The sequence below is a fragment of the Chanodichthys erythropterus genome, chromosome 2 (genome assembly GCF_024489055.1).
Source record: "Chanodichthys erythropterus isolate Z2021 chromosome 2, ASM2448905v1, whole genome shotgun sequence".
Classification (NCBI taxonomy): Eukaryota; Metazoa; Chordata; class Actinopteri; order Cypriniformes; family Xenocyprididae; genus Chanodichthys; species Chanodichthys erythropterus.
Genome location: NC_090222.1, coordinates 34169147 through 34190928, shown reverse-complemented (window position 1 = coordinate 34190928; position 21782 = coordinate 34169147). Strand labels below are relative to the sequence as shown.

The window sequence follows — 21782 nt, the reverse complement described above, 5'->3', positions numbered from 1 at the left end:
AGAAAAGCTGATAAAGACACAAAAGCTGCATTTATGTTTAATTCAGTGTATTTACGCTTACTTTCCCAGTGTAACTACAGCTTTCTGTACAGTGAACAAGATAACGTTATTGCCCGATGCTGGTGTATAGATCAAACGTTAAATCTGAGATAGACATATATTTCTCTCTGTTGTTTAGTTTCCTTAACTTTGTATCGCAGCGCTGTGTTGTAATACTAGGGCTTCCCTCATCCGTCATAGCTGCCATCAGGACATATAAACTCTTAACACAGCTTAATGGACTCGTACAGTGATATAAAAGACCAAACTCGCACCTCATTTGTGATGTAGGTTAGACTATATAGGCTCCAAGAAAGCAGATACTGGCATAAAGTTGATTTGACGCTGAACGTTTGATTATGATACTCGCAAATTTAGGGACCGTCTCTAAAGTTACGACATTCTGTATTCACGTTTCTACCTTCTACCAAACTCTTGTAGACACACATGCACATATACATATTCAAACACACCCCACTCAAAGTACATGCATATATACTATTTCTTTTTTTTTTTTTTACACGTTCATCACACAATTTTTTTTTACTTTGTTAATTTTTTATTTTACCTGATCATAGATTATCCTGCTTATACAAATTTTAAATAAAATTTAGAAATAAAATTAACTAAGTAGAACTAATTGTGTGATGAATGTGTAAAAAAAAGAAAAAGTATATGTGCATGTACTTTGAGTTGAGTGTGTTTGAATATGTGTGTGTGTGTGTGTGTGTGTGTGTGTGTGTGAGTGTGAGAGAGAGAGAGAGAGAGAGAGAGAGAGAGAGAGAGAGAGAGAGAGAGAGAGAGAAGGGTGCATCACTCTTCGACCTGGCACCTATAGATGAACACTTCACAGGTAGTTTTGGTGACTAAATCATTCTCATCATATGCTATTGAGCTTTAAGTTATGGCATTTTTTTGTATAATCCAATACAGTAGTGAAATACATAGCAATCTTTACATATTACTTGACAGTTTATTTGGAAACACTTTACAGTAAGGTTCATAATGTATTAACTAATGTGAACTATCCATGAGCAACACATTTGTTGTTGTATTTGTTAATCTTTGTTAACATTAATAAAAATACAGCAGTTCATTGTTCATGTTACTTCACTGTGCATTAACTAAAGTTGACAAATACAACTCTTGATTTTAATAATGTATTAGTAAATGCTGGAATTAACATTAACAAAGATTAGTAAGTGCTGTAGAAGTGCAGTTCATTGTTCGTTCATATCAACTATTTAATATAAAGTGTTACCTTTTATTATAATAAACATCAAAAATCTAAAAGGTTTGCATTATACCTGACAGCTAGATGAACAATTTACAGTTGGTTTTGTGACTAAGTCATTCTCTTTAAATGCAATTGAAGGTAGAAACGTGAATACAGAATGTCGTAACTTTAGAGACGGTCCCTAAATTTGCGAGTATCATAATCAAACGTTCAGCGTCAAATCAACTTTATGCCAGTATCTGCTTTCTTGGAGCCTATATAGTCTAACCTACATCACAAATGAGGTGCGAGTTTGGTCTTTTATATCACTGTACGAGTCCATTAAGCTGTGTTAAGAGTTTTTGTCCTGATGGCAGGGCAATCCTATGACGGATGAGGGAAGCCCTAGTATTACAACACAGCGCCGCGATATAAAGTTAAGGGAACTAAACAACAGAGAGAAATATATGTCTACCTCAGATTTAACGTTTGCTCTGTACACCAGCATCGGGCAATAACGTTATCTTGTTCACTGGAGAGAAAGCTGTAGCTACACTGGGAAAGTAAGCGTAAATACACTGAATTAAACATAAATGCAGTTTTTGTGTCTTTATCAGCGTTTCTGCATTTATACTGGCCCTGATAATCATCACATATTCACTTATGCTTGCTCTAATTCTGTAAATCCGTTTTTATGAATGAATGATGATTTACTAGCGTTGCTTTGGTCTTCCTAAACAGCCGCTAGCGGCACCTGCTGGTGAAGAAGACTAACAGCAGATAGAGATGATGCATCGGCACTCTACTGCTCTTCCTGCAGTTCCCGGATGTGAAATGTTGAATTTTCTGCCGAATTTGAACCACTGAATTTGTGGAAGCGAATTTGTAAAGCGAAATAAAATGGACTGAAAATTGCTAGTCGAATTTTATAGGTTGTATTTTTAAACAGAATGAATATTTTGGAAGTGAAATTTGAAAGGTGAATATGAATTATTGAATTTTTAATAATGAAAATGTGTGTGAAATATTTTTAATTGAAATATTCACAGATTAAATATACGATTGTGTTGAATTTCATCCCATAAAAATGCAAGCCTTAAAAATACAGTGCATCTAAATGCAAGCACAGCTAATGTAATGCATATTTTTTTCAAATAGTGCAATTCAACAAGCTTTTTATTTCAAAAACATTTGGCATTATCTTACTTCCATACTGTCACTGCTGTTTGTTAGCTTTCAATATACGGTTTTATCCTGATTAAAGCTTTACTGTAGCCAAATACATGACTGAGTAGTCGCATTTTTGTAAAGGTAGCTTTTAATTTATAGAATGAACAACTGTTTGTTTGTCTATTAACATAGACGTTTGTTGGTGTTTGTAGAATTTAGCTAATTGGCTAGCGAAGCAAAAACGAGTTGCTCTTTGTATATGTCCTTGATGCAAAAAAAAGTACCAACAGAACTATACGTTTAAAGGACATGTACAAACAATAAAATGTACTTACAGTTTGAAGCCAATAAACAGCAGATTCTGCTTTTAAAGTAGGAACTGCTTCTTTCAGTAAAAGCCATCCAACATTGAACTAATGTAGATAGTGATGGCCGATTTCAAAACACTGCTTCATGAAGCTCCGAAGCTTCAGGAATCTTTTGTTTCGAATCGGTGATTCGGAGCGTGTTTCAAACTGCTAAAGACACGTGATTTTAGTAAACGAGGCTTCGTTACGTCATCACTATTTCGAAACAGTTCGACATTTCAATGGTTCACCGATAGAGGGCGATGATAAAGTGAGCCCATGAATCATGCAGATTCACTGAGAACTATTGAACAAGTGTCTTTACCCTATGGTTTTACCTGATCTCTGATCAGTTTTTTACATTTGTAGATGTTTTAATTATACATTAGAATAATTAAAATGAATAATGGTAGTTATGAATCTCTTATTGGCCTGTTTAGCTTGAGCCATGGAACAAAGAAACAAGCCTTTAAAATTGATAAAAGAACACATATTATACAGACACTCTATATTTAATCTTATTAGATGATTAGTTAATTCCATTTGATTGATTTTACTTTCAATAAAACTTTTGCAATACATTTGTTAAAGGGTATTTTTAATGCATGTTTGGCCCATAGACTGTAAAAAAAATATGGACGTAGTGTCCGTGACGTCACCCATAGATTTCTGAACAGCAGTTTTGACACGTAAATGAGGCCGCGGCCATCTTAGCTGCGCGTCACCGCACGTCACTCCCGGATAACTGAAAATGGGCAAAGAGGCGGGGAGGTGGTTTGAGCTGATGTGACTGGTTGCTGAAACCACGCCCGTCTAGCTCGACGTGACCATGTTAGCAAGCAATGGAGCTATCTATCTAGATACTATCTAAATTATTAATGAAGATAAGTTTTATCATCAGAAAGTTTTAAAGGTTTACTGTCAATCTACGGTGTTTTTTTTTTTTAAGATATAGATGCTCCAACACCAGTAATTTGTGTTGGGTGTGCAAATAACAACATGGAAAATCAAAATGGGACTTCATACCTTTATAATAGAGATCGCGAGATGAATCCAATCTGTGGCACTTGGGTAAAATATAAATGTCCATTGCAAAGCAAAAAACAGTACTTTTTGTCCATGAAATATTGATATATTATCCATTGTTTGCATAACATTTCTTCTGAATGATCGGCTCTCTGTCATCGTTCTTCAAGAAATAATGCAATCTGAGCAGCGTTTATGTTGTAAAACTCTATACGATTGTATCTAACAATATTTTTTTCAAAATAGTGCAGCAGTTTTAGTTATAATATCCAAGCAGTGCTGTCAGATTTTGATATCCTCCCGCCATTGTCATTGTAGTAAATCTCACAAACAAAACTTTTAGCCAATGTCACGATCCAACAATGTGTGTTCTGTTTCTTCCGCATGCATGCACATCTACACAGACACACATCAGTCTCGAATATTATGCAGCAAGCCATATTTTATAATTGTATAAAATAATCGAGCACAAATATGGCTAAGATGCCAAATTCAGCGGCTGGAATTAACTGAGGTAAAGTAAGTGACGGCTCACAGACAGCAGCGGCATCTACCTGTCACTCAAGTGACCACGCCCTTAATTATGCAGAACTTTAAGGCTTAATATAATTTAAAAGAATGAGTTGGAAAAAAATTCACCCCCCTCACAGTTGTCATGAAGGGCAAAAATAGCAGTATAGACCAAAACCACAATTTGAACCAACTTGTAAACATGTTTTTTTCTGCTATAAACTTGGCCAATTTAACATAGGACTCAATGAGATTCTGCTCTCTTTTGGAGCCTGTCCCTAGCGGCCAGTCGATGAATCGCAGTTTAAGTCACTTCCGTATTGACTTCACGAGAGACTGGGGGAGGTTGCCGCTTGGTTTGGCCTGAGTTTTGTTGCAGTTCCACTGTTCTGACCACTAGGGGTCACCGTGGAGACGGGTGTCAGATTGTTTCGAAGCCTCGAATCATTACAGCACATTTGCATCTGGTCCATTGATGAAGCCATGTCTAATCGTTTTACAACAGCCATCCAATCACAACAGACTGGATAAACTGAATTGTCCAATGACATTTGAGGTTACACTGAAATAAGTAAAGTCCCGCCCCACGACTGACAAAAATCAAAAGTGTTCGCGCGAGCGAAATAGAAGATCGAGCGCGAGTGTGGGAAGTGATGACGCGCGTGCTGCGAGTTGTGTACGAGCACGCGAGGGCTTGATTTGCGCACAGAGGAGATGTCATGCGCGCGCGCGGGTTTAAAATGAGCTCGCGGGCTCCCGTTTCCTCGCGTGTAGATCTGTTATCCCCTCACGGAAGTGATTTACTGCGCGCGCAAGCATCAGTTGTGCGCTCGGTCATTATTGGCATTATAATGCCGCCATAAACATGGCCTGAGTCTGCTATATCCTGGCAGAGGGACATTTGGCGCGCTTTATTTATTGCCTTTTTAACCTAAAACATAAATAAGTAATCATCATAAAATAGGTATCATTTGAATCTGAGATATTAAATACTCAAAATTTATCCAGTGAAAACATTTTTGAAATCAGACATTGCCTTATCCTGGAAACAATACTTTAAATCCTTTTAGCGGGCTCAATTTTTCAAATTTGGAAAATACTGTAACTTGGATAGACACATGGCTTTGCTTTTTCTAGCAATTTTAGTATACAAATTATTTTGTACAATATTTTGCATAAAAGAAAAAAAAAAGTTTTTATTTTGCATAAAAGAAAAAAAAATGTTTAGTTCAGTAAATTTGCTTAAACTTTTTTACACTTCCATTTTTTGAAGCTGCTTTCATTCAATCTGCTGAGTGTCTTCTTTAAAAATAGATCTGTATGCATTCATGAATGACAACAATTTTAAGTTCAGATCAAAAGGGGCGTGATAGTTAACAGGTTAAAAATATGGGTTTCATTAGCAAAAATTCTTCCAAGTGTTTAAATAGAAAAACAAAAAAAACAAAAACAAAAACAAAAAAAAACACTAAATTGCAGCAAAAAGCATTTACTCATTTAAATAGGTATTTCTCAATTAAGTAAAGTTAGGGTCATTTTTGGAAAGGCTAGCAATAGCGAGCTAGCTTTGAAAGCATCCCACCTTCTCTTCAGAGCGTCTCCAAAGCCACGCCTCCTCCAAAACACATGAGAGCAAACAAAAGCATCATGAGAGACTCAAAGCGCATACAATAATAATGAATGTAAACAACGTAAAAATGCACTGACCTGTACCACCTGACTACTGCAGATTCATTTTGGCATTAACAGTGTTAATGAAATGCATAAATTCGAGTCATGAACCACTCCGATTATAACATCACGGGTTTCCATCTCTTCCAAATGGCATGAATGCAGCATAAACTGTAAAAAGTGGCTGCTGTTTAGGTTGTGGTGCTTGTGACTGGCGCCTGTCTTAACTCTGCAGTATGAAATGTGCTGATGACGTATGATGTCTGCGCAAACAGGGATATGATTGGACAAACATTTCATGGTCCTACTCCTTTCACAGATGATATAAATAAATACATTTAGACCACTTAACTTAGTTATTGCTATCGGGATGTGTAGAGACTCAACCTGCATAACAAAAAATGTTTTTGAAGCAAATCACCTACCCTGCTTTTAACAGTGCTTTTTCTTCTAAAACAATGGAAAGTTGAGTTTATAACCCTGTTTTGACGTGGACTGCTGACAGGAGAAATGGGGAAACTGATTTAAAGGCATGATGAACTGAGAAATCAAATTTTCCTTGAGCTTTTGACATGTAATATAAGAATATCTCATACTATAAGAATATCCTGTAAGTTTAGAGCTGAACACTTCCTTGTTAGTCCAATAAAAGCTTTTATTGGCACCAGACCCAGCAAACGACAGGATTTTCAAAGTGGGGATCTATAACGTCAAAGGGCAGCAAGCACTGCCTCCGCAGAAGAAGATCACATCACTGCCTGTTTAGCCCCGCCCACCGATTCGGCATGACATGCAATAGAATAGGTAGCCTAAGTAACATAGGCCTATGTGGTGCTAAACCGGATCGAGTTACCAAGCAATAAACATGCTGTTGAGGATTACAAAATACTGTGCAGTGCTGGGAGTCGACAGTAATGCAACATGTAACTGTGTTAATTACAGTTCCTGATCTGATATGTAATGATTCTTGTACAGTCAGATGTCTGTGTGTCAGTAAATCAAACCAGTGACTAAACGTCAACTTGCGTTGTTTCTCTTATTAGGATGAAAATAATTTGTTATTTAACGGTGATTAAATTATTTAAAGAAAGCGATCGAAGAAAGCTCCCTTTGCAATCGTTGGAGCAGTGCGAGCTGAAGCTGTCAATCAAACAGCGCAAGTTTATCAGTGACTGATGCGCAAAACTCCCGTTTTATTCAACGAATCTCTTGGTTATATCGTGTTTGCACTGTTAGTGAAGATGAAAGCATTCATTAGTGTGCAGAAATTGAGTTGCAATGACGAGATCACTGCTTTCATGCGCTCAACATGTATGTGATCAGCTGTTCATCAGTGCAACCTTTCATGCCACAATCCAAATATAATGCCATAGATCTAAATGTAATCCGACATTTTTATGATTAGTTAACCTTGAGAGCTGTAATAGTAAAAACGTAGTAGTAAAAATAGTTAAAAAAAAAACGTAGTAGTAAAAATAGTAAAAATACTTGGCTATTTCAAATGGAAAGATGTTAGCCAATCACAGCAGTCTCACAGCAGACACGCCCCTTAAAACAGAGCGTTCAAACCAGAAGGCTAAAATCAGGGTAGGAAAAATGACTTTTATTTATAAATGATGACAATTTTGGATGCAAAAAGCATATTAAAATTATATGTGGACCCCAGGAAACATTATAAAACAATAAAACAATGCAGTTCATGACCCCTTTAAAAAGAAGATTCACTGTCACAACGATATGCTTGGTTGTGATAAAATAATAATCCTGATCCTGATCCTCCTGATATTTCATGTCTCTTATTAGGGTTATTGTGAAACCACGTGGTGGCTCCTGCAGTCACACAGTATGATGGGAACAGTGCCAAAGTTCTTGTCACTCCCCTACAACCAGCAACTCGCCTCCCATTCATCACCAAGTTATATAAGAGTCTGAACCAGAGTACAGCAATACATACGTCTCTACAGAGCACAAGGAAAAAGGGAAATTACAATCAAAGTCAAAAGCTAATAATCAGAAAAATGGATCCCAAGAATCAGCCCCAAGGTGCCTGGAATTCATCAGAGAAATCAGGGATGCTGCAGCCTACACCACCACCACCAGCATACCAGGAAAGTCCTGCTGGATACCCGACCTCCTTTCCAAGCCAGCCAGTCCCCCAGGGCCCCTATGTCCAAGGGCAATATCCAGGGCAACCCATGGTCGCCATGCAGCCAGCAGTTTTTGTGACCGCTGCTCCACTGGCCAATCCAGAGCCAGATTACCTGTGCTATTCCATCTTTAACATGCTGTGCTGCTGCTTACCTTTGGGCATCGCTGCACTGGTTTTCTCCTGCTCCGTAAGTATTAGTCAATGTACTTTCCTCTTATTTCTATTTTATAACTATTTATTTAATTTCTTTAATCTTCATAAGCATAATTAACCATGAAATTGCAGAAAAAAAATCCACAAAAATGAGGTTTATGCGATAATAGAGAAGTCAAAATATTTAGGCATGTCTGTTACCGTGGATTACATTTCAGTGTTTAGTAATGTAAAATATCAAATATATACATGGTAAGGAGTTTGGTAATCATCAAGTTCATAATTACAGACATTAATTATTTATTAATATTTATTCTTTAATGGCCATGTAATGAAAAAATCTATGGAAAATTATTATCAATTATTTATACTGTATGAAGAATGATTTCTATGAACCAATTTGTGGTTCTTTGGGGAAAGAAATTTTGTGTTAATAATATGTTTGTATGATATGTTTGGGAGAGGACGGAAAAGCGCAGTGCCAGACAAAAGTGCAAATGTATGATACGTTTAAGAATGTTTCCTAATTGGTTGATCTGTAAGCTTAAACATCCCCCGCATTGATCCCACACAGTGATTCACTACTGTATTTTGGAATACTGCAATGATTCTTGTGCTTGACATACAAAGTATGTCTCCATTAGGTTGAGTTCACTTAAATAATTAATTTTATAAAGAGATGCAGCTGCACATTAATGCAAGTTAATGCTTTCAAAACATAACCACCATGCTCCACTGATAATTGTCTATATGGATGGGCGTTGGTCCAGTGGTCAGTGGCTTCCCGTAAATGACTTTCACTTCTAGTAAAAGAGGTGTGGCACTGGAGACCTTATCTACAGCAAAACATTTTAAAGAAAAATTATCTAAATAATACAGACTTCAAAGCCACCTGACATGAGCTGATAATGTAATTGGCCAAATCTAATGGAAATGGCTTATATTACTTGTCTGTGACAAGAAATTCTGCAAAAATGCATCAATGAATTAGCGCAGACAGGGAATATGACTAGATAGTCCGAACACTTGAATGGGGCGGTTGACAGTTTTTCAGTGTAATAACAGACTTTAGACTGCTATCTGTTGTTGTTATTGGGATTCTGAACAAAATTAAGGGAGTAGGATCTTGTGTTGGCATCTTGGTTGACCTGGAAGTTGGAGGTATAGAGACCAAAGGGTCGTAAAATCAAGTCTTTCAGCTTACTCATCATCTCTTCTTTCAGCTTCTTGTTGCACTCTTCAATTTGTCGTGGCAACCGCTTACAGGCCTCTCTAGCTGCAGGGATGCACGGGTCTTTCTCCAAGACAGTTTTGTAGTCCTATAGAGCTTCATCAAGCTTGTCTGTCTTCTCATAGAGTTCTGCTCTCCGCAGAATGGCACGGACATAATATAATAATTATATTATTTTTCCTGAAGTAGTCCAGTATAAATAATTTACCTGAAAAACAAACAAGTATGACTTTTTTTATTTGAAAATATAAGAGTAACAGCATGTTTTCAAGTAAAGACTACAAACAAATTTTAGAAATTCTGAAGTAAAGTTCCTACCGTGAGTAAAATTTTATGCATTTTAGGCTTTTATGCATCTTACAGAATCTCCTGATCAAAACACAGGTGAAGAAGCAGAAACAAGCGATTAAAATTGCTTATGCACATGTAAAATAACGCGATCATCAAACATTAAACATAATATAAATCAAAACATAACGTTACCAAATGAATTATCGACCCAGTACATGACTGCAAAGCTTTGAGGGTGTTGATGAACACAATCTAATCATCTTTCTGAATCCGATCTGAAACTTATCCCCATTCAAGTTGATAAAAAAGAATGCATGAAGTTAGAATAAAAACAGAGGCTCCATTCTTTCTTTTGAAATATTGCATGTTTATGTACATACAACAAAATATTCTGGGGGCCATGAAAGTTTTGCGAAAATGATCGAAAATGCTAGCGCTGTCTGGCAACTTTACCTTATTTACTTAACATTTTAATATGTGAAAATTGTGAAAAAGCCAGTCGTTTTCAACACGCATCTAGCTAACAATCTTTGGATGACTGCATTAGCTAAGCAGGTGAGCATAGCTCACCTTTGCTAATAGTTTAACTTGGTCATATGAAAACTTGGTTATCAATGTGCATAATTAAGCAAAAACATATTCAGGAGATCGATAATAAAAGGTAACTTCATAAAGTTAAATTAACTTTATGAAGTTACCATTATTGTTGCAAACAACACTAAATAATAAATGCAAAAACTATTGTACCACATAGTTTAATACTTCAATTTCCTTCAGTGAAATCTCTTAAATCATAGAAAAAAACAGTTGGACAGGCTTGTCCCAGCACTCACATTTGACCACTCGTCAACTTAAATGGCATTTAATGCATGAAGTGTGTAACTTTTGATTAATGGACCACACTTACATCTGTGACTATGTGTTGAACTTCCATGTTTATGTGAGAAGCTTGATTAGTTGGCTCAGGAGTGCTTGAATGGGTTAAAATGAATGCAAACAGCAGATGTTTTATGTTGACACACTGTCAATGCCTGGCAAAGCAGCCTGAAGCGGTCAAACTGATATAAATGACCGGATTAATTACAAAGTAAACAACTCAGAATGAAGATCCGTGAGCAAACCATTTTTTTTTTTTTTTTTATGAGTGCTCAGATCAGTCAAATAAAAGGTTTCCTGCAACCTTCATGACTTAATGACAAGAAGTTTAACTACATTAACATTATTTGGCATATATTGCAATAAATAAAATGAAATGTTAAAATGTATAAACTTGATGACATGTTGGTGTGACTTGTTTTTAATAAATAAACATAATTTTGCAAGTTAAAATGAATATTGTTTGTTTAACCTGGAAAAATTCTATCAAATGGAAATTAATCATATATGTTGAACTATAAGAAAACCCATCCACAGAGTGGAGTTTGCCCACTCATTTGAGAATTCCCCATGTGCCACTGGCTCAAAGAAATACAGAACGAGAACTGAAGTGGTTAACATTATGTTTCATAATTGTTTTCACAGACTCGAAATGCCAACTTCTCAGGACAGCAAGCATTAGCAGAGAAGAACTCCAAAACGGCACGCACCCTGAATCACGCCAGCGTTGCTATTGGGCTTGTCATCATTGTAGCGTTTATTATCTTACAGATTGTGTTGAATACGAGATAACAGCTGTTAGAGCTGTCATGTTTGGATGCAGATTACAGAGTTCTCTGCATTTAAATGTTATTTGTACTTAAAAACTCAATAATTGTACTTAAAACAAAGCTGGTTAATGTTATGTTGATGACATGTTGGTGTGACTTGATTGGCCAATTAAATGTTTCATGAAAAACAGAACCTTTTCTTGTTTTTTCTTAATTATTGAATTACATTTTCAGTAATTAATAACAGAAATATATTTTTAATGCATACTGGTCTGCTGTCTTATTTTATAGCAAACTGTAAGACTAAACCATTTACATTAACACATATACATTTTCAATGCAGTTTTTTGTCATAACAAATGTCAGTAGACCAGGAACAGTTTAAAATGAGCGGTTAATTCATCTGTAAGATCTCATGCTATGGAAATACAAACCGGAAGACAAAACTCAATGAACACATGAGGGCTACATAAGTTCTAGCAGTAATGTTTTGTTTAGAATTTTTGCTAGTCTTAAATATCTTGTGTGCAGATGTGCAGTTTTACAAATTTGCTACATTATATTTTCAACTCAAAAGGAAATATGCATATGCTTATATATATATATATATATATATATATATATATATATATATATATATATATATATATATATATATATATATATATATATATATATATATATTGTTTTAATCAATTTTGAATTGGTATTTTGTAAATAAATTAATAAATTGTCATGTGGTGAATCTGAAAAATGTCTGTTTAAAAGCAGAGTGTGAGTAATCTTTCACTCCTGTATTTTATTTATTTGCCTACTTTAAAATATCTGTTATAGTTAGTTATAATATCTGTTATATTGCTAAGTTTAGTGCAGCAAAACAGACTCAGGGCAACCTACACAACAGGTGTGCCCAGTCCTGTTCCTGGAGATCTACCTATACCTGCAGAGTTCAGATCCTACCCTGATCCACGTAAAGACCTCCCATCGGCCCAATGACGGAATCCAACGACGCGGGCGAAGGTATAATGCGTGTAGGTCTTAACACTTCTGTAAAAATCACTTATTTATTAAAATTTGTTTTTCCAATTCCAATTTACTCCATCGGTAATTTATTCTGATCTCTAATCTCTAATTTCAAGTAACTTCAAGTATAGTTATTATGATTACAATTAATAGCTGATCAGAAGATTAGGTGTGTTTTAATAATTTGGACATTTGATCATTCTGAGCATCTATTGTATGTACTTTCAGTTACATGGATCTCACAGACACAAATTAGCCTGTCGGCTCTTAGTCATAGGGTGCAGGGTTAGCAGGTTGCTACCTTTTTAGTCAGTTGCCTACTACTCACTCATAAAAAAGTGTATTTTGGGGTAGCCACTTCTGTACAACTTGCTAAGTCCTTGATAGATAGGAATCAAAAGGTCAATATAATATAATATAATATAATATAATATAATATAATATAATATAATATAATATAATATAATATAATATAATATAATTATAATATAATATAATATAATATAATATAATATAATATAATATAATATAATATAATATAATATAATATTTGGGGCTACTGTACCTTAAACATTTTTCTTTGTTGGTTTATAGTGTATAAGCATTATTCATTAAATTAAGCTAAAATGGCCTTTGGAGGGCACTGAAATGTTTAATCATTATCAACATATATTTTTTAATAAAAATAGCTCTATAAATCAGTTCCAAATGACAATCCCAGATAGCAACTTTGAGCCGGCCCAAATCTGCCACGCGTGGTATGATGATCTGGGCCACGTGTGGCATGAAATGATTACCAGATCTGAGCCACAAGCAGGCCATGGCAATGCCACATGTCAGTCAAGAGCAAATAAATAAACCAGAACTGGACCTTATTTGAGCCACAAAATCTTTATTAACAAGCCAAAATCTGTTAACAAGCAAAATCACTGAAGGAAAGAAGAGAATACAAACACAAGAGCTACAACTGACTTCAGCCACAACCTTAGATGAAATCAACTGAAGATAAAAGAAGACATTTAATCTCTGCAGATCTCAGCATCAATTAACGGAAGTTTAACGTTCATGTTTGTTTCATTTGTATGACTTGAGAAGAAAAACAAATGGAGGACAACCAATGTTGTCAACAGGCTCTCCTATCACACGATCTGCTTTACAATGAAAAACTCAATAGAAAAAAAAAAGGAATATGGGTGATCTTCTTTCTCAATACTCCACTTTTGTGGCATGTTTGTGGATTGCCAAGTTTCAGCTGTAGAAGCATGGTAGGTGAAGCTTGCTCACCCTCATTGGCTATCATGGTTATCACTTCAAAGGCAGCCCGATCAAGAGAATTTATGATTTGAGATTGAGGACATTAAATAACCATAATGACACCACATAATACAGGATTTTTTGGACAAAAAAATCGTTGGCAATAAGCTCAAATCTTGTAAAGGAAAAAAACAAACTGTCATTGAAATATTGTAACCAAATAAAACCGACACTGAAAACCAACTGTCAATAAAATAAAATTAAATAAAATTCTAACCAACTGTCATTGAGATCTTGTAACGAAACAAAACTGACAGTCATTGAGATGTTGTAAAGGAATGAAACTGACTGCTATTAAGATCTCATAAAAGGAATAAAGTGACCGTCATTGAAATGATATAATGGAACAAAACCGATCAGAAGATTAAAAGAAAAATTAAGATGACACACAAAGACATCAAGAATCAGCACATGAATCTCAACAAAGGTGACAATCAAATGTGTGAAGCTGCAGTGCATGAAAAGTTATTTTCTCGAGATCACAACTTAATTTTCTCATCTTGACATAATAAAAGTTCTTTTGACAGTGACAGTGACTTTTGACAGTTTGATCCTGAAACACACTGCACTTGGATTGTACTGTTGCTATAACGAACACAACTTTCATGCGCATCCGATTAAGGGATAAACCGTGCGCTCTTATATGTTGAGGATATTTCAGCAAAATGTTTACTTTGTTTAATAATAAAGTCTACAATAAATAAATAGGCTAATCAAGCACTGTTCAATCAATCTACACTAAACATTTTTATGCTAAACATATTTGTGTAATTAACATTTAAATTATCAACAGAGCATTCAACACCATTCAACACCTCAAGTGCAGGCGGGGTGCCTTCAGAAGGATGCCAGATTATTCTTTAACTATTCTAAAAAAAATTTAGAGCTGCTTGGATTCAACCCACTTTATTTTCCTCTAGAAACAACATTTATGGGACAGTTCATGTTAGATTTTGTTGCTGATTTGACATATATTATTTAACTGACCCTTCACAAAGACCCGCCACCCTTAGTTACTTTTGCTTTGTCTGACAAGCCGTGGCGCTGTCATGCCACACGCAGTAAAAAATACATTGCGGAGCAAAGAGGATGACAACACGTCGACAGACAAGACAGAGCAGGTTACTTATGATATTAAACAAAGTCCCAGCTTTCAAACTGTGTAGTTATTAAAGAATTTCAAACAATAAAAACCGTTCCCTTTCAGTCGGTCACGTTCGACGTACGTCAGTAGTGACCGACGAATTGGGATATCACTAGAGAGCCCCTATCAGCTTCGAGAGAACCAAAACAAGCCAATGGACATTGGCGTGCGATATTTGCATAATGCGCACCTCCCCTAACAGGTGGATATAAAAAGGGGGGCAGATGCAATCGCACTCTGTCTTTCGCTTCGGAGCCTACCTGGTGTCCTGCGGCTGTTAGAACTTCAAGCCTCTGAAAAAGTTTCGGCGCTTGTGTTGGTGTGACGACGCCTGCAGCGAGGTCGCGAGTTGGAGTGAGCTGGGTGGAAACATCTACAGTTTTCTCAGCGTTCTGCTGTAATTCCACTGGTTGGTCTGCGATTTGGTCTGGTTCCTCCTGTGTTTTTCTAAACACGTCGTGACGCTCCCTGTGTGTCTCGACGCAAAAGAGCTGAAGTTTCCCCTTCTAAAAGAGCTTCACAGACAGACACTGCGTCTTTTTCAAGATGTCATTCTGTCTGTGCGTTTCTGGAGGCGGTCGTTTCCTATCCTCTCTGACGGCCACAATCTTTTTCTCTAATGCCTGCTTAGCGTGCTGAGACTGTGTTTGTGGGTGGTCATATTTTCTTATGAAAACATGTCCACGTCGGCGCGTTGTTTGCTCGCCTTTCTCCTAAGGGCTTGAGCGCTCAGCGCGCCGTGTGCCATCGAATTGCCGGCTGACAGCAACCCACGGCAACCCTGCGCGCTGTCTGGCGCTCTAGATGCACGGTCGAGACTCGGCTGCCTTTAATGAGGTGGAGTCCCCTCACTTATTCCCCGATCTAGTTATTTTTCTGGATCAGAAAAGTGCTACTTTGGTTAATAAGCCTGGGTGACCAGAGGATCACAGTGGGGCAATACCCGCCGAGCCATTCTCCGTGGGCCCCCCACTCCTCTAGTGCATCGCAAACATGTTGTGACTATGTTCGTGGGTGGATCATGTTTAGAAACAACATGGCCTCGTTGGTGCCCAGGGTGCCGTGTGTCGTCCAGTTGGGCGGCCACGTTCACTGTCCAACATGGCTGGTAGCTTCTGCATGTGTTGCTGGTCCTCCTTAAAAAAGAAATATAAATAAATGGAGGACCTAACATCTTAGTCAGGGCTCCAGCAGAGGATCAGATGTCGACTGCTACATTGGAGAGAGTATTGTTGGGCTCTGAACATGAAGATGAGGCTGAGCGTCCCACGGTTGTGGCGTGCTCATGCAGAATCAGATTCAGACTTGGCAACCATGCTTTCCCGGGCCCCTGGGGGTGTCGTGCGACGCGTACTCGCCTTGTCCCGACCCCTGGCTTAGCCCGGATGTGCATGAAAAAACTTGGTATGGAACGCCAAGAGGGTCATAATCTGCACTACAAGTTTTTTCTCTCTCACTACCCCCTAGGGTGGGGTGGCAGTGCTACGGGCACACCACCTCTGCCCTGCGTGAGTCTTGGCCCCCGGCAAATCTGTGGTAGGTCAAAGCACTCATTGCATGTGGGTAGTTCTGAGTCGGGGTTGAGCTACGCAGGATGCAAATCATAGCGCAGGCCCCTGGCCAGACAATGTCCACCATGGTGGTCCAGAAACACCCCTGGCGAGTCTTGCTGGGATGTGCCGTCGTCAAAGTATGCTTTCTCGATGCGCTCATCTCACAAACTGGCCTTAAACCCAGCCCGCTCAACCCGCAGTCACCTGACTAGCGGGAGACGGTCCTGGAGATATGGCGACCTGGAGCTGACGTAAACGGTTCTTTCGGGGGACGATGCTCGCATCGCTCCCTCCCCCGGAGGAGGGCCGGGTGGAGAATTTGGTCTGTTCCGCCGCTGGCTCTCCGGAGTCCAGCGGTACCCACTAAGAACTGTTTTCCGATCCTCTACGTCCCAAGAGTTTGGCTGGCGGTGTGCAGCGCCCCGCGTTGCTACTCCCAGCCCCCTCTCACCTCGCCAGCAGGTGTCAGTGGCAGGCCGCGCCCCGTGTGCCGTCTCCCATACGCACTGCTACCTCACAGAGTCTGATCACACTCTGGGCCGCTACCATGCCGCCCGAGTCGGGTCCCCGTACTCTGGTTCGCTGCCCCACCCCCGGTACGTCTGTGGTGCGTTTGGTTCTGCTGGCTCGGTGTCTGGAAGCCTGGTTAGTGCCCCCAGCCCGTCCCGCTGGCTCATTCGTACTATCAGACTCGGCTATGCGATTCAGTTCGCCCGGTGTCCTCCGGCGTCCAGGGGTGTCCACTTTACTTAGGTGTCGTTGGACATTGCACCTGTTCTCCGAGTGGAGACTGCTGTCCTCCTGGCGAGGGATACAATCGAGCCAGTCCCTCCAGCCGATTTGAAGTAAGGTTCAGCCCTACTTCATTGTACCCTAAAGGGCGGTGGGCTATGGCCAATCCTGGATCTGCGCGTCTTGAACCGGTACCTTCAGGCTGCCGTTTAAGGTGCTCATGCAGAAGCGCATTTTTGAGTGTCTCCGTCCCGGGGTTTGGTTTGCAGCGTTCGACCTGAAGGATGGCCATTGTTCCCCTCAAGGAACAGGGCGTTCGCATCCTCAACTGCCTCGACGACTGGTTGTTCCTGGCCAGCTCGCGAAAGCAGTTGTGCGTACACAGGGAGATGGTTTAGCTCACCTTAGCCTGTTGGGTCTTTGGGTCAGCTGGGACAAGAGCAAACTCGCCCCCGGGCAGAGGATCTCTTTTCTCAGTCTCGAGCTAGACTCGGTCGCCCGGATTGTGCGCCTCTCTGAGGAGCACGTCCAGTCGGTGTTGAACTGCCTGAGTTCGCTCAAGCGCAGGACGGCGGCCCCACTGAAAGACTTCAGAGGCTCCTGGGGCATATGGCATCTGCAGCCGCGTTCACGCCGCTCAGGTTGCTCCATATGAGGCCGCTTCAACACCGGCTCTGCGGCTGGGTCCCGAGATGGCCGTGGCAGGGCAGCACGCTCAGTGTCCTCGTGACACGGAGCTGCCGCCCTACCCTCATCCGGTGGTCGGACCCTTTGTTCCTGCGGGCGGGAGTGCCCCTTGGACGCTGTGGTCCACACAGATGCCTCTACCACCGGATGGGGGGCCATGTACAACAAGCATGCGGTTTCGGGTCTTGGACGGGGCCTCGACTGCATTGGCATATCAATTGCCTCAAGTTGCTAGCAGTATGTCTTGCACTGGGCCGCTTCAAGGAGCTGCTGTCAGAAAAGCACGTACTGGTCCGCTCGGACAAGCACTGCGGCCGTTGCGTACATCAACCATCGGGCTGGTCTACGCTCCCGTCGCGTGTCGCAACTCGCCTGCCATCTCTTGCTATGGAGTCAGAAGCATCTGAGGTCGCTTCAGGCCACTCATGCCCCATGTGTGCTTAACCGCGCAGCCTACGAGCTCTTACGGCAGCCTCCACTTGCGGGCGAGTGGCGGCTCCATCCCAAGGCGGTCCAGCTGATCTGGCAGTACTTCGTACAGGCAGTACAGGTAGTCCTGTTGCCTCCCCAGGAACTGCCCTCGGCCAGTGGATGCCCTGGCACTCAGCTGGCCCCGGGGCCTACGCAATATGCGTTTTCCCCCAGTGAGCCTTCTCGCACAGCTCCTGTGCTAGGTCAGGGAGGATGAGGAGCAGGTCTTTTTAGTGGCTCCATATTGGTCACTCGGACCCGGGTTTCGGACCTAATGCTCCTCACGACAGCCCCTCCTTGGCCGATTCCTCTGAGGAAGGACCTCCTGACTCAGAGATGGGGCTTCCTACGGCACCCGCGTCCCGACCTGTGGAACCTCCATGTGTGGTCCCTGGACGGGATGCGGAGGTTCTGGGTGATCTCCCGCAGGCGGTCGTAGACACCATCGTGCCTGGAATTTGGGCCTGGGGATTCTCACGTCATCCTGAGACCCCGGCCTGGATATGTGCCCAAGGTTCCTACCACTCCCTTCAGAAATCAGGTAGTGAACCTGCAAGCGCTGCCTTCGGAGGAGGCAGACCCAGCCCTGGCTTCGCTCTGTCCAGTTCGTGCCCTGCGTGTTTTCGTGGATAGAACTTGAAGCTTAGGACCTCAGATCAGCTCTTTGTCTGTTACGGAGACCAGCAGAAGGGAAAGGCTGTCTCCAAGCAGAGGATGGCCCACTGGTTAATGGATGCCATCGCCCTGGCTTACGTTTCCCAGGGCGTGCCTTGCCCGTTCGGGTTGAGAGCCCACTCCACCTGAGTGGCCTCTTCCTGGGCGCTGGCTCATGGTGCCTCGCTGACAGATTTGTAGAGCTGTGGGCTGGGCGACACCCAACACGTTTGCTAGGGTTTTTAGCTTACGTGTAAGCCGGTTCTTCCCGTGTACTCGCTTCCACCAGCCGGTAGACGCGTTGAACCGGTTCTTTGTGTCGGCTTGCAATGCCACTCCCACTACCGGATATGTGCATCTGTTGACTCCAGTTGTGTTCCCCGTTCGGTGAACCCTGTCGAGTTCCTCCGCCTCCACCTTTGGCTCGGACATTGCAGAGTGTCTGATGCAAGACCAACATCCATCTTCGATGTTGTCTGTTGGTTGGGTTCCATATGTTGCAATCCCTCTACGTGAGTGATTCGATATGTGTATTGTCCATGGTTACTCCCTACGGTGAGCCCGTGTCTTTCCCTTAGCAGAGCCTCTGCTTTCACCTGTCAGATGAGTCTCCCCCTACTCAGGTGGAGCCATCCCAGGGACTCATATGCATTCTGCCCTGCGGGCCAGTCCATATGTTTTCCATGTAAATTCCTTCCCCTCTGGGTAGGTAGTGGTTTCCGCAGTGTTCCTTACGGGTTCGCTTCCCCAGTGTAGTCTAGTTTACTTAGTGGGTATATCGGAACAGCAGTAGACTTCCCGGCGTAAGCTCACCCCCTTCTCCACTGGAAGGGGTTTCGTAACTGTGGCGTTTTAGTTGGGATCCCAATTCGTCGGTCACTAATGACGTACGTCGAACGTGACCGACTGAAAGGGAACGTCTCGGTTACATATGTAACCCTCGTTCCCTGAAGGAGGGAAAGGAGACGTACGTCCCGTCACCACAGTTTCTGTACCCTCGCTGCAGTGCGGACACCGATTATCTACTCAGCGAAAAACAGAGTGCGATTGCATCTGCCCCCCCCTTTTATATCCACCTGTTAGGGGAGGTGCGCATTATGCAAATATCGCACGCCAATGTCCATTGGCTTGTTTTAGTTCTCTCGAAGCTGATAGGGGCTCTCTAGCGATATCCCAATTCGTTGGTCACTACTGACGTACGTCTCCGTTCCCTCCTTCAGGGAACGAGGGTTACATACGTAACCGAGACGTTTTGTGGCTCTTTAATGTGTCGTGACCATGGTCATGACAGATTGCTGTAAAGCCTCAGCTCAAGAGGCACTGATCATCTCTTCTTACTAGTCCATTTATAGCGTCAAATAAACATAAATGAACATGAGAATGAATGTTGTTTCAAATGTGTAGAGACGTCAATATACACAATTTTTCAAGTTTAACTCCACCAAGGTTAATCTTCTAACTACTGGCTGCTTTGTCGGACAAAATGGCGGATGCGGCGTTCCGATTGGTTAGATCGCTTGTCAATTAAACTCTTGGCGAAGGGTCAATTGTGAGTTTCGCCAAGCATTATTTGAGATTTCAGGATTCCTCCATTTAAATAGATAGGACTTGGTCTTGGATGCCCTAAATAGGTGCAATCCAATTTACTGTCCCTTCAGATTGTACTATACGTACACTGCCCTCCAAATGTTCGGAAACACCCCTGGCAAAGTGTGAATTTGGACGATATCAGCATAAATCCTTATCATTTTTTGGAGCAAATACATTAAAGTAACTTGACATTATCATTGAAGACCAGCAATAATAATTTTCATTTTGATTACATAATAATGGCAATATATCCTACATGTCAAAGTCAGACATGCCCCTTTGCCAGCTGTGATGCCTGGATACTGGTTTAAACTTGGCTCAGGTTTGTAAAAGATTTTTGGGTCCGCACACCTTAATAGCTTCAACAAATGATTGCCAATTAAGTTTAGAATACAATGAACCAATTAGAATCCAGTTTAGGTCAGATAGCTGCTAATGGTTGATATTTTGATGAATCGAAAATCTGTTTTTTTATGTATAAACTGTTTTTTTAATAAAATATGTTTTCGTAGTTTGTGTTGTCCCTTATCAGTGCAAAATTATCACAAATTAAAAAGGATTCATGCCAAAATTGTCCAAAACCCCACTTTTCTAGGGTGTCTCCAAACTTTTGGAGGGCAGTGTATTAGCATGCGTTTGTATATATAGTAATGTGTTTTCAAGATTGAAGATCTTTAAAGAAACCTACATTCAAATGAACAATGTCAGGCTAAAATAATAAACACACACAAATGTTATTACATTATAGGGATTGGCTATAACCAAGCCCAGATGTACAACACAAGGTTTTACCACATTTGTACAGGAAGTGGAACATCTGACAGTTAACACCTACAGTATCTGAGAATTTATGAGAAGTGAATTTCGTCAGACAAGCAAAACAACCAAAAATACCACAAAGACAGACAGTTGGTTCCAGTGATCAACCTACTTCAACTTAAGTGCAACTTAAGTGCATACCCAAATCATTATTTTTATGAACAGGAACTTGACAGGAGGAATGAGGAAACTACATAGGTGGAGGGCAAGAAGATAAAGAAAAAAAGCTGAGGAATCCCCATCTCCTGATATTTCATTTTCCTGAACTCATAAAGTTACATGTTGATTCCACCAGGTGGCATCTGCAGTCAAGCTGGAGAAGTTACAGTTAACAGTAAATCTGTGT

General features: G+C 40.6%; 1 protein-coding gene across 1 annotated transcript; it reads left to right on the top strand.

The window, feature by feature from the left end:
* Nucleotides 1-7917: 7917 nt before the first annotated feature.
* On the top strand, nt 7918-11655 carry LOC137028073 (interferon-induced transmembrane protein 1-like). The gene is made up of 2 exons (XM_067396798.1): nt 7918-8315; nt 11325-11655. Exons 1-2 carry the CDS (start codon nt 7998-8000, stop codon nt 11469-11471), a joined length of 465 nt encoding a protein of 154 aa, XP_067252899.1. The 5' UTR covers nt 7918-7997; the 3' UTR covers nt 11472-11655.
* Nucleotides 11656-21782: the final 10127 nt, after the last annotated feature.